This window comes from Pseudopodoces humilis, chromosome 18, assembly GCF_049639895.1.
Source record: "Pseudopodoces humilis isolate 2021_Gansu_Grassland_sample_001 chromosome 18, ASM4963989v1, whole genome shotgun sequence".
NCBI lineage: Eukaryota > Metazoa > Chordata > Aves > Passeriformes > Paridae > Pseudopodoces > Pseudopodoces humilis.
Window position 1 is genome coordinate 3,827,436 of NC_142217.1, and position 14,117 is coordinate 3,841,552.

A 14,117-nucleotide genomic window follows, 5' to 3' on the forward strand; every position below is an offset into this window, starting at 1 on the left:
CATTTAACACCCAGAGAGCATTTATCAAAGAGGGAGAATGAGCCATAAAAGCCAGGTTGTTCCATCAGTGACACCTGCCTGAGCACTGCAGGTTTTCTTGGACAGCTGTCACCTGGGTCCTCATTTAGTCACACACTGCCTGGTGAATGGAAGGTTAACACAGTCACAGCTGGAAAAGTGTGATTGAATTTATTCTGTATTCAAGACTCAGTGTTTGGGGTTTTTTTTTAATCACTGAAAAGCCTTCAAACAAGCCTGATAGTGTGAAAGCTCATTATTTTCTGCTTCACCTAACATCCCTCATTTCAGAGATGATGTCACAGTTAAGGGAACTCACCTCCTTTCTTTACTTCAGCACTGATAGTACTGAATCAGTTATTTAGGTTATTTGGGATGCAAATTCCCTCTCCTTTAAGAGAACTGTTCAAGACACAACTTCAAGCTTGAACTGTGGTACTTACAACTTCTTTTCCTTCCACAGATGCAGCAGCTGTAATTATTGGCTGGCTTGTTCTTCCTATCTATATTCAACTTGCTGCCCCTGACATTTCTTTGGTAAATTAACCAGCAAGTCCCTAAAATCCCAAAGATTCTCCAGTACTGCTCCTCAGTAGTTACAATCGCAGAATCATGGAAGGGTTTGGCTTGGAAGGAGCCTTAAAACTCATCTTCTTCCACCTCCTCCCACAGGCAGGGACAACTTCCACTGAACCAGGCTGCTCCAAGCCCCATCCAACCTGGCCTCATGTTTTCAGTTGCTCCATGTAGCCCATAATGAGGATTTCTGCCCACACCTCTACACTGAATGAACCTTAATATGATTTACCTGAATTTACTCTGAAAGCAAAATAAGCTAAATCAAATTACAGCCACTTTAATTCTGAATTAAGAGGTCCAAAAAGGTGTTTCATGACTAATCCACTTGACAAGTTAATGTAGCTTGACTGTTGTGCTGGTCCTCAAAACAGACAACTTCTTAAAAATGGTTTAATAAGGAAAAAAATGAAAGCAGCTCTACTGTGTCACCCTGTGTTTTGGTACCAAATAAAACTGCAATTAATAATAAAGGCAAAACAGCCATGGAAATGTGTGTGATGCTGTAGATTTGTATTAATTAATGTTACTGTAGTCCTGGGGTGCCAACAGAATTCCTCAGGGCTTTGACCCCTCCACTGAAATCCCCTGAGGAAGAGGCCTTGGGAGAAACCATGAGGGAAAAGTGACCTTCTCCCATCTCCTGTGTTGGAGAAAGGATTTTTCCTTCCTCCCTCAACAAGGGTGAGGGGATCTCCAACTATTCCAAACTTCTTGGCACAGCAGCAGGGGAAGTCTCTGTGGGTTTTCTGACCAAAATCAGGTAAGTTTGCTCATTAAAGTTCTTTCTGACTGAAGTTTTGGTGAAGGTTGGACCTTCCCTCTCCTCCCTCTGCCATCCTCCTCACCTCAGTAAGATTCTAAGTGTAGAACTTAAATAACTTCTGAAATATTGAGACTGATGAACAAAAAATGAGCTAATCCAGTTTAATTCTGGGCAAGAATAGCTGAAGAAAAATACAACTGCTGCTTTCTGGGTACGGCTTCCCACAGCACTGCCCAGTTTACCCCAGTCTGCAGAGGAGAGTTCAATTTGCCCATGTTACACTGGCTTTTATTTGTGACAGTATTAGGTTATTAAAAAACCTAAAGTTACTCAAATGCTGGACTATTTTTGGTTGCTCTGGCTGGAATTGTGCTGTCACTCAGAGATAGGCTTGCAGCTGACTGCAGTCAAGTGCCAACAATTACCAAAGAGTAAATAAGATAAAAATTTCCTCTTCCCAAATTCTCGTTATTTTATTTTGCAATTACAGTTTATGCCATTACAAGTTCCAGCCCCTCAGCTCAGTTTCCAAACCACCCTCCATCCCCAGCTCTGGCCTTTTTTCCCCCACTCTCACAGGACTACAGTGCAAGGAGGAGCAGCAGCCACGGTGAGCAGCCAAGGAGTGACCTCTGCCCAAATCCACACCACAGGGAAATGAGGAATAAAAAAGGAATTGCAAGGTAATTCTGGGACAGCCACACAACCCAGCCTGCAGTGACAGTGGTGCTGAACCTCCACAGAGGCTGAGGGAGGGCAGGGTGAGCTGGGATATTGGGAAGGGATTGTTCCCTGGCACAGAGAAGCTGTGGCTGCCCCTGGATCCCTGGAAGTGTCCAAGGCCAGGCTGGATGGGGCTTGGAGCAGCCTGGGATGGTGGAAGGTGTCCCTGCCCATGGCAGGGATTGGCACTGGATGAGCTTTAAGGTCTCTTCCAGCCTAAATCATTCTGTGATTCCATTATAATCCCAAAGGATGATTCAAAACTATTATTCATTAAAAACTCATTTTTAAAAGTGGCAATTTACCTCCATAATATTATTATTATTATTATAATTTTAAACCAGAGCTGTTTATGATGACAGCAAGCCAAGGCCTGGTGGGCACAAGATTGCCAGCCAAGATTAACATAATTTTATTTCTAATAAAATAGCTCTGAGTGGTTAATGATGCTTTTGTTGATGTTTTTTAAAATAGTTACTCTTCCTACAGATCCATGTTAGATTGGACAAAGAGCTTCAAAGACTGGGAAACATTCATGTCAAAGCTGTGAGAGGCTGGAATGGCCAAGGAGAAGTTTAGGAGCCAGGCAACAACTTCACCAAGATTTCCCAGCAGAATCAACTCATCCAGTCCCAGGAGTCACACCAGTGGCAGGATAGGCAAAGGAAAAAACAATTTTTTTATTTTAATAGATACAGTCTCCCCTTTTCAGGTAAATAAAACTTCAATATTTCCCTCCCAGCACTTTTTCCAACGCTAACATGGAAGGCAAGGCAGCACGTTCCATCCAAATACCCTCCCTACTCCACTGGACAGACTCTGCAGCAGCAAAAGCTCCATCCAAAAATCCCCTGCAGGGAAGGGAGGTTAAACTCACACAATCTCCACCTCAGAGGGGTGAGTGAGGGGAAAGGGGAGGAATAGGAAGACTGTCACTCTCATTGGCTGGAGGTTTAATCAAAATAATTGTTTTCAGCCCCATCTAAATTTATCCTCCTATGTCATCTGCACCCTAGCTTGGATCCCAGATTTAAGAGGCAATCCCTGATGAATGGCAAATTACTGACTGCAGAACTCTTTTTGCCAAACGATGCATCTGCCGTGGGTTTGTAAATGTGAGCTGATTTCTAAGTGCTGGAGCAGCTCGAGCTAATTTCTCTAATGAACCTTCCCCTCTCATTCCACAGCTGCTCTGGTATTCCATGTTCCTGCTCTGCCATGCACAGAGCTCGTGGTACAAGGCATAACCATGATGATTGTGTGGTTTTATCCCTGTTTCCCACAAAATCATGTGGGAAATGTAGGATTTTTAGGGCACATTTAACAATTCTGGCCATCTAAGGCAAAGCAGATTATCACTATTCCACGGCTTCTAAAAATTCTTGCTTTAGATGAAGACATATTGGAAATGTCAAGTGTTTGTTCATTTTCATTCTGTGGGGAAGGAAAAATGATGACAATGCCATCTGGTAAATGATTTGAAACTCCACATTAAAGCATGGAATAAACCCTGAAACCATTCAAAAAACTGCTTTATCACTGCAAAGTGGGAGCAACGGGTGAGAATGACGAAAGGAGGAACTGCAGTTCCTGCTTGCAACTGGCAGAACACTCTGGAATTAGGAAGTTGACTTTTCCTGACAAGCAGGAGAGTGCAGTGGATGTTTAATGGTCTGAATGGTCTTTCTGTAAATGCATTTCTGTACCAGAGTCATTCTGTGGCATCACTGCCCTTCTGAGCATCATGCTGAGGTTATGGATCTAAAAAACATGATGGGGGCAAGATGGCATTGATATTTCTCATGTGGATGAGCCTCAGATTGCTCAGATGGAGGAATTATGATGCTCCAAAGCAGATAACTCTGCCAAGGGAGATTGCAGGGATTCAGGGAGCTGTGTAATGGAGCATTATTTGCTCTGATCTCCATAGTTTTCAATTCACTTAGGGCACTCCAGATCATGAGAGTTTAAGTTAAAAATATAATAATAAAGAAAATGTCTTTGCTGAACGTTTTCTTGCTCTGGACAATTATTCTTAGTCTTGCTATGAAGAATAAAACCTCTTAACTGCACTAAGGGAATTCTCAGCTGCTTCACTGGAGTTAATGGCTCATCTATCAAAGATGTGGATAAACCCTCTTCCATGGCAGGCAAGGATCTGGTCCATAGGATTTGTTAGCAGAGAGATGCTGTGGATCTCACAGGATCAAAATATTTTTGGTTCAAATTCAACAAATAAAAAAAAACATTCAAATAACTGGTACCAAACAGCTTTTTTTTCCCCCTGCATATAATTTCTTCTTTATTTTTTAGAAGTGAGAAAATTTTCTGAAAAATGCTCAGCTCAGGTAAACACTGACCTGAGAAATGCATTAAAATTTAAACCAAAGTAACACTGAGTTTTATTTGAGTTTGTTTGCTTTCTGAGACATAATCATTAAAAATGAGAAGTGCCTTTTCCATGATTGGTGTTTACACTCCAGTAACACTTGGAGAGGCTCAGAAGGATTCCCAGCCTCATTGTGCTGGTGTTCTGAGCACATGTAACAAAAAGTTCCTCCTCTAATGAGTTTGTACTCCTGGTTAATGAGAAGCAGCTGAAATGAGTAAAGGAAGTTTAATTACTTACACATTTCACGTGAGCACAAGACTGGGAATTGGGAACTTGTGCCTCAGTCCTGGCTCTGGAATGGAGTATTTCTCTGTGGAACTGTAAAGTGAGGATAATATTTCCTTATCTTGGTCCCTGTCTAGTTGGATTAATTCTCAAGACTCTGTAAAGTGTTCTGAAGAGGAAGAGTGTAAGATCATCAACAAACTTTCAAAATTAACCTCTGTTCCCTCTCCTGCTCCTGGAAGTGTTGTGGCCTCTCAGCCCCCTCAGCATGATCGTATCTGCATCTTCCACAACTTGCTCTTCAAAAGATTCCAACCTGTCTCAGACATAAAATGTGTCAGGACTTCCAGACCCTCCAAAGGGAAGGGAATTGCATGTGGTCACTTGGAAATGCTGGGACAGATCATGGAACTGGTCCTCAGCCATGTGAAATTTAGGCTGGCATTTGGCACATGCTCCAAGCTGGGTTTAAATCCCACAGAAATGGTTCTACTTGGATACTCCAGGAGATTCCCAGGGGGTTGGAAGGACACCATCTTTAAGGTCCCTTCCAACCCAGACCATTTGGGATTGGTTCTGTGATTCACCATATATATATATATATCAGCTTGGGGAAAGACTTGTTTTTTCTTCCCATCTATTTATCTTTTTCATGTATTTCTCCTGATACTCTATGGAAATCCCCAAAGAAATTGAGGAAAATAAAGGGTCTGGGGGAGGAAACTCTGCTCAGTTGCTTTATCATGAAGTTTTAGCAGAGCTAAAGTGCTTGACAGCTTCCAGTTAAAATGGATTGTATCCAGTTTGTCCCAGGCTCTGTGCTCTTCCCTCCAGCTATAAAACACTCTCCAGACAACCCTTCAGACCTGTGAATTTGGGGCTTTGTGAACCTGAGACCTGCTAAGTGCTTACAGTGTTCCCTGAAGCTGCTGGGAACTCCAGGTGCTTGGCACAGAGCTGGGTAGAGCTCTATGTTTGCAAAATAAAAATAACTGCACGATTCTTCCACTCCATAATCTCAGATAAAGCCCTGAATTCCATTCCCTGCCACTGAGAATAATGCCCCATAGTGAGTATTTGTGGAATAATGTGTTTACAAGTTGTGACCAAGCTTATCCCCCTGTGTGCTGAGATTTGGAACACGAGCCCAGCCTAAGTCCATGCTGAACAAGAAGGCATGAGGAAAACCAGGAGTGCAGTTTAAATCCTGCAGTTCCTTTAACAGACAAGCCTGTACATTCCCTTGGAAAAACAGAGGGACAGGTTCAGCTTCCTTTCATCTACAAATAGCATCAGTGATCACAGCCTTGAGGTAAGGCCAGGAGTTGGGAATTCTATTTTGATTCCAAGAGAAAGAATCACGGCAGAAAGTGTTTGTTTCTCTGTGTAATTAAACGTGACTGGCACTTGTTCAGAGCCACTGCAAAGCCAGGGCAGCATTTCCTGCTGCCAGCACAGGGCCTGGCACGGAGCTGCACCTGAGGAGACAAAAAGCCCAGAGATGGTTTTGTGCCCTCCTGCCCTCACTGAGATGAGAAATAGAATTTGGCTCACGGACATTTTACATTATTGTCTTCAAGTTTAATGTGAACATCCTGCTAATGTGAATGGAGGAGTATTCAGGACCTCTACTGGCAGCAAGTTCATGAGTGGAATCCTGGAAACTCTGCTCCTTTTCCTTGTATTAACCTTTCCCTTAAGCAACAGCAACAAATGTTCCCATCTGTCAAACTCAGGCGGGAGTGTATTGAAGAATAAGCCTAAACTCATTTTAATCACTTCCAAGATATGGCGAGGAATATAAAGGATTAAATATCTCACATTATCCTGGGGCCTTTTCAAACTGCAGTCAGGGAAAGAGCAGTGCAAGATCTCATTGCTTTGTAAAGCCCTGGTTCTTCAATTCCTTCCACAGCTGGAAAAAGCACAAATGTGGGAGCCCCTGGGAGCCATCAGAGTGGCTCTCCAGGTTTACATGGAAGGTTCTCCAGGGTTTTTTTGGTGATCCTGTTGGATTCAGCACAGGTGGATTTCCTGATTCTGAGCATTTCTACAGCAAGCTGGCTGGAAAACCTCTTAAAGCAGCCAAAGGTTATGAAAGCAGCTTTCCTGTGTGGCTCTTGGACCTGCTCTGGTGGTGTGAGCAGAACTGGGGAGAGGAGCCTTGAGGATGGGAAGCACAGCCTGCCCTAAGAGTGCCTGCAGGGATGCTAACTGTGCAGCACGGAGCAGTGCCTGTGGAAATCGCAGGCCGCAGAACATTCTCAGTCTCACCTGAGAAAGTGGCCTGGGAAATCATAAGGAGGAATTAAAACCATCCTCAGAGATAGAAAACAGCCTTGCAGGTGCTGTTTGTCTGTTTCTTGTATTTTTGCAAGAGAAGGTGGAGGGGTGCTGTACCCCACTGACCCATGATGGTGATGTGTCAGTTCACTGGCCAATAAGAGTTTTCTTTTCTGTACTTTCACATATCTATCAGCCTATAAAAGAAGATCTGAGGTAATAAACCTTAAGAGAAAAAGAGAAAGAGAGAAAGAACTCTCCTGTTCAACTCACAAGAGAGTCTGTGTCATTCTTCTCGCCGTTCCAAATAGAGTGACATGCCTGGGCACTTCTATAACATTCCTGACTCTGGGAACACGGAGAGCAAATTCCTCCTGTGTGGAGGGAGGTGTTTACAACACAGACAGATAAGGCCTAGACTCTGCTTGTCTATCCAGGCAAATCCTTAGGTCAGATCTGTGCCATCCTGAGCCTCAGCTCCTGGGATTTGTTCCCACAGCCAGGAAGCAGCTACTCCACCGAAGTGCTGTGCCAGCAAATCCCCCCGTTTGCTTTCCCTGGCGCCATGTGGGAGATGAAGAGGAGGCCAGAAACACAGGTCCTGTGCCAGCCACCCATGCTAGGAAAACATTTCCTTGGGATCTTCCATCTATTCCAAATGCTGTGTGCTGGGCTGGTGGCACAAACAGGAATCTTGGCCTTCTGTCTCTGTGTGCTAAGTTTAACTCCATCTCTAATTGCCTTAGTTTATTTTTAAGCCTTTCTTGAGTCGAGGCAGAGGGTTCATTAAGTACAAGAGATTTTAATCTTGTTTCAGGAACTCATTAAATGCCTGGCAGGGAACAAAAAAAAAAGGAGGAATTCAGGGGCCATCTGGTGGCTGTTGGGCACAGCACTGCTGGCCACAACCTTGGCATCAGCCCAACAGGGAGAGCCCCTGGAGCCAAGCAAAAACCCAAACTCAGCTCTGGTGTCCGCAAAAAATTAGTGTAGGAAATTGTAAATTGGTGATTTTTACAATTAATGGGATTTTTAAAGCTATATTAAAATAATAGTAAGGGCTAAATGCTGCTATAATTACATTCACACAGATGCAGTTGCTTTGGTCCGGAGTCAATGAAAACATTTGATCGCAGGTGATTTATACTACCAGGATCACCTTTAGAGTAATAGAGATAATAGAAAAATTCAACTCCTGTGCCCCAAAATCGTTATAATCATAAAAAGATTTTAGAGGTTTCCTCAGCTTCTCCAAATAGATGTACTGCACTGCATTTTGGGGGATAAATTGGCAATTCTGTAAGGAAGTGGCACAAAAACTATTCCTTCATGAGTGGTTGATCAGGCCTTTGTCCATTCTTTAAGTGAAGACATTAACTGGACTTTATTATAATCCTTTTCCTTTATGCATTTTCCACCCAGCAATAAAAGTGGTGTATTTTTGAATAGTGCTGAGGCCATCACCTCAGTGCAGTCATGTGAGCAGCTCCAGTGGAGCTGAGGAGGAGCCCAGGTCCAGCAGGCGAGGAGCTGGGTTGGGATCCCAGGATCCACAACGTCCTTGAACAACCCAGAGATGGAAGGAAAGGGCAATTTCCAATGTTGATGTCAGCACCATTGCCTTAAAAAGATCAAAACACCCATGGAACAGCAATGGCAATCACAGGCACCTATTTAAGGAAGACAGGTAAAGAATCAAAAGCATTTCACTGACAATTTGCAGATCAAGGCACCTCCTACTTAAAAATAACTTGTGGGGCCAGTAACTGAACTAAAAATACTTGTACAAGTTTTGGAAATCAATCCCTACTTTCAGGCAGATCGTGCTGATGCAGGGTAACTGTCCCAGCAGCAGAATTTACAGCACTTCAGCACCACTCTGGATGGTAAATATGGATTTTGTCAGGGATTTTCCCCTGAAGAAATATCAAATCAAAGAGAGGACAAGGCCATCAAAGGGCGAGGAAGGATTTGACCATAATATATTGGTAATTTTGTGGCAATGCAAATAGAACATCTTGTGGTTGAGCATTCTCCCTGACACCAGGGAGCTGAATCAACAGCACATTAACATAAAGAACCTGCTGATTTTGACAAAAAGGTGATGGAGCCTGTGTTTACAAGATGGAAAAGGAAAGTGCCCACATCATCTATTTGTTAAGGCAGAATGACTCTGTTGTGCCTGGATGTTTTTGTTTTGTAAGGCAGCTGTAGGGCTAAGCTGCAATGAGATGAGGATCATGGTAACATAATTACTCATACAAGGTTAGCCCAAGTGATTGTGAATGCCAAGAAAAATGAGGTGTCTCAGTATGAATCAACACATTCATTTCCCAGCCACTCTGGCTGTGTAAGGGAGATAAAAGTGTGTTTATAAGGGGCTGCTTACAAGGTGGCTCTTAATAGCTCTCCAACAGCATTATCTTGTTCTGCCATATCATGATAAAGCAGTAAGTGGAGAATCAAGCTGAAGCCCTGCTGAAAACACCTACTTTGTCCCAATAATAAAAGAGATGAGTACAAGCTAAATTCCAGTTGCTCTGTGTTAAATGAATTCCAGGGCTGGATGAGCCGTGCAGGGGTTTGGCTGAATGTTCAAGGCCAGGTCTGATACAAGCTCAGGTTTTTCACTCCAGATGGGGCTGCTGGGAAAGGAGCTCTGTGAAGCTGCTTTTCCAGCAGAGACATTTCCCTTGGTCCTGGACAAGCTGCAGAGCAGCTCTACCTCTGCCTGGCCTCACCTCCCTCACCTGCGCTGACTGCTGTGGCTCTGTGGCTCCAGCTCAGCCCTGTTCCATCACTCCAGGCCCCCTGGATGATCATTGGGCTGCCCCTGGATCCTGTCCCTGCTTTGGCTTTCTGCCCTTCATCCTGGACCTTCCTCATTCCCACACATTTGCCAACCTGCCACCCTCAGTGGAGCTGCTCTGCTGCTCCTCTGGGACCGTGGCACTGCCCTCCCTGCTGGCAAGGACTGCCCTGCCTTGTACCGGCAGGTCCTGCTCTGTGTTCCCCAGAGGCTTCCCACTGCCAGAGGGCAGGGTTAGATGGGATTCTGGGGAGAAATTGTTCTCTGTGAGTGTGGGAAAGCCTGGGCACAGGCTGTCTCTGGATCCCTGGAAGTGTCCAAGGCCAGTCTGGGAGAGTGGAAGATGTCCCTGCCCATGGCAGGGGGTGGGACAGGACGGGATTTAAGGTTCCTTCCCAGTCTGGGATCCTGTGATATCCTCAGAATAACCTGCTTGTGCTGCTCCTCAGCTCTGAGTCTGGCAAAAGTTACCTCCATTATCTGGATCCCACCTAATGGGAGTGGGACAGGAAAACAACATCAGCACTGAGCACTGAGTTACTTATCATAATAAGCAAGATGAATGAAGTGACAGATCAAACCCATTTCATTTTACATCCTCCATTTAACTGCTTTACATCCTGTGAGCATTCCTTCTGTCTCCCTCATCAATAACCCCGCTCAAATAATGAAACAAACCCTCTGCTGTTCCTCTAAACTACTAATTCATCCTGACCCTACAGCAAGGATCCCACCACCACCCTGCTGGCTTTCACAGAACCCTAGGTGCTTCATCAGTTCTGAACCAGATCCAAAGGTTAAAATGTGGTTGGGGGCCCAATTTCAGAAGAAATCAACTCATGCCAGTCTTACATTTCACCAAAAGTTTGGGTGGTGCAGAGAAGGAAAATAAAAACGAACAAAACTAAAACCAAAACATAGCATAAAAAAAAATCAGGTATTTCCCTGCATTATTTTTAAAACTAAGAGGTGAGCCAAATTGCCCAAGTATTCAGACATCTACAGACATGGACCTGACAGGCAGAAATCTTAGCAAGAACCCACTGATTTCCCAGGAAATTGGCACCTGCATGTCTTGAAAATCCACTGGATCTCAGCCCTTTCTTCAGCAGCTGAAGTGCCCCTGGAAGTGAATTCTCAGTCTCTCAAGTTACCTCTCCCCAACCCTGACTCTTAGAGTGAAGCTGAGGACAGAGTTTGACTGAACTGGGTTAAGAGAAAGGAGACAGCACATTAAATCTGCTTTTACATTTTAGACAAGAACTCTAATGTAACCCTAATGCAGCTTTTTAAATTTCCTTTGCCAATCTTTCCCAGCACCTCAGCTACAGTAATTGCAGACTTTCTAAACTTTCCCTCTGATTATTATTCAATTCAATTATTTATGTACATTATAAATGGTCAGAGGAATTCTGGAAACTGTGACAAGTGTTCCAGATCTGAACATCTATCACTGCCAAAACAAAGGGCTTAGAAAACAAATTTGCAAGTGTGCTACTCTGTCAAACACTGGGGCTTGTCCTTTGAATGTGTGTTTATATATAGATATTAGATATTTTCAATGAGACATAGCTGCCAAATTACAGGGGCTTTTAGTTTTAAATGTCAAAACAGTCAAGTTTTTTCTGTCTGTGTTCATAAAAAAAGAAAGAAAAGAAAACCCTGTTCAAACTCAAAGGAAAAAAATGCTGCTATCAAAGCGGGTTTCAAGTTATGTTATAAAGGACTGTTGTATTTGATAGATGATGTTGATACATTTTTTTAGTTTTAATTTTAATAATTAATATTTCTGAATAAGAACTGAGAGCAGAGTTGCCCAGACAACATGGTTATTATGGGTTGTGATGATTTGCTTTTACCACCAGTGCCTGTGGAGGTTGGGCAGGTTCCCCCGGAGCAGGCTGGCACTTTGTTTGGATCATGGAATGGTTTGGGTGGGAAGGACCATAAGGATCATCTCATCCCACCCCCTGCCATGGGCAGGGACACCTCCCATTATCCCAGGCTGCTCCAGCCTGGCCTTGGACACTTCCAGGGATCCAGGGGCAGCCACAGCTTCTCTGGGCACCCTGTGCCAGGGCCTGCCTACCCTCCCAGGGAACAATTTGTCCCCAAAATCCCACTTTAACCCTGCCCTCTGGCAGGTTAAAGCCTGCTGTCCCTTGTCGGGTCAGTGTGTAACAAGCCCCTGTTTCTGGGCACTGGGACCTGTTTGCACAGCAGCAGGAGCCTGGGCTGGTGAGAAATGCTCCTGTCCCTGCTGCCACGACTGGAACATCATCCCATCCCTTAGGGGAATAATTACAACTCCAGTTCCAGCACAGATCCACCCTGAGCTCTGCTCCAGACAAAGCACATCACCAAGCCCATCCTCATTTTATTGGCATCAGCACAGCAAATATGGGAAATGACCAAACACAGAGTAATTCTGTATTGCCTGGTGCATTGTCAGGAAGGAGAGAGCAAGGTCCACGTGGATTTCTGAGGAGCAAGTGAGTGTCTGCATCTTAATAAGAGCTAACTGGAATTGGGTGGCACCAGCCAGCAGCCAGGGAGGAGCAAATCCAGAGGATCCACAACCTTTACACTCCAAATCAGAGCTCTGGGCACTGTGCTGTCCTTGTCAAAGCTGTCTGACAGAGGGAAACTCAGCTGGGAGCTTTTTAGTCCTTTACTCCTCCTCAATGACAAATCCAGTGCTAAATAAAATGAGCTTTCAAATCTCCACAACCACAGCAATCAATTTACAAAACAGACCCAAATGATCCAGCCCCAAATCTGGGACTGTGAAGTCTTTCAACTTTTGTACTAACAAAAGAGCTTTATTACTAGCATTAGCCCAAATAAATCATTATGGTGGGTTCATTATGATTCTGCAGTTTCTCACCTCCTCTGACCTTCTCACCTGGCCTTGTGTTCAGCAGAAGTGCATGGATGAAGCAGGACTGCTTGTCATAGAATGATGGAATGGGTTGGGTTGGGAGTGATCCCAAAGCTCATCTCATTCCAACCCCTCTGCTAAGGGCTGAGACAGAGATAAATCTTCTGAGGAGTAACAACAGCCCTGTCCTCCAAGTCATAGGGTAGGCTTTGGCTAAAATCAGGATCACCTCATACACCTTAATCAGGAATAAATCCTGTTATTAAACCCACAGTCCCCAAAACCAATTGACAAAAGGGAACTCTAAAGCTGCTGGGGGCAGACGAGAAGACAGAACTCAGCAGAGACAGTAAAATGATTTCACTTTTTTTAGGAAAAGTTATGAAAAATCATGTGGGAGACTCTGGCTGGTGTGAAGTAGATGACACTGAGGCCATTAATTCCAGCAAACCCAGACAGGTCAGAACTGGAGGGCAGCTGCTTGGGGAGCTCTCCCTGCACAGGAAAGTGGGGAATTCTTTTCCCTTAGTGTGAGAGAAGAGCTGTAGGGCTGCTCCTCTCCTCAGCTAATGGTGCTCCATAACCAACAGATTTGAAACAATGCAATAAAAATGATATTTTGCTCCCAGGGAGCCCCTGCCAGGCCCAGCCTACCCTGAGCCACTGACCATGTGGAACAGGAGCGGGGTGTTCTCTGCCATGGGCTGCTTCCCACACACCGAGCGCTGAGGCTGCCACTGCTCCAGCTGCTCCTGCAATCTGCACCTCCTCTGCCTCTCCTTCATCTCCTCTTCCTTTTGGGATAGCTCTCTTTCACTTCCTTCTCTCCTGAAAAATACACAGATTAAGCTTTTCACTTGGGAAGAAAAGCCCCTTGTTCATCTGGTTGCATTTCTTTTTCTTCTCCTATTTACAACACATACTTGAGGGGGAATCATTACATGAAAGGCTAAAATAGATTTAGAAAGCAATTCTGGTGTTTGTGTGGGGACATGAGAACTTGTCAGTGAATGAAATAACCTCTCTAAGAAGAAAAAAAAAAACCTCAAAGAAAAGGAGCAGAGATCAAACTTCTGATAAGTGGTGATGATCTATCTGGAGATCAAAACTCCTTTAAGCAGAGATGTGTTTGTGATGTGTCACTCCCCATCTCCACACCGAGATTCCCAGTCTAGACCCTTTTCCTTTCCTATCTGCTATAGGATACAACAGAGATAAAGTTCCCCTGACCCTGAGACCTCCCATCTTTCTACATCTGGATGTCTGCAGAAAGATTTCATCTGCCATTTCCACAGCTATCACAAAGTTCAATTTCTTCTGAATCCTTCCAGCCCCACGTGCCCCAGCAATAATTAGAATAGCAAGAGAGAAAACTGAAATCAGTTAAAATCACTGAGTTATCACTCAGAAAAAGTAAATAACCCACATTCTTGCCTGGCCATGG

The 14,117-nt window shown here is 44.3% G+C and overlaps 1 protein-coding gene across 5 annotated transcripts in view; it reads right to left on the reverse strand.

Moving 5' to 3' along the window:
* Positions 1-14,117, reverse strand: part of DNAAF8 (dynein axonemal assembly factor 8) — an 87,851-nt gene that overhangs the window by 62,084 nt on the left and 11,650 nt on the right. For all 5 annotated transcript variants that reach the window (XM_088064035.1, XM_088064034.1, XM_088064033.1 and 2 more), the window contains exon 9: positions 13,342-13,501. In XM_088064035.1, coding sequence (XP_087920161.1) covers positions 13,342-13,501 — 160 coding nt within the window. The remainder of the gene's footprint in view (positions 1-13,341; positions 13,502-14,117) is intronic.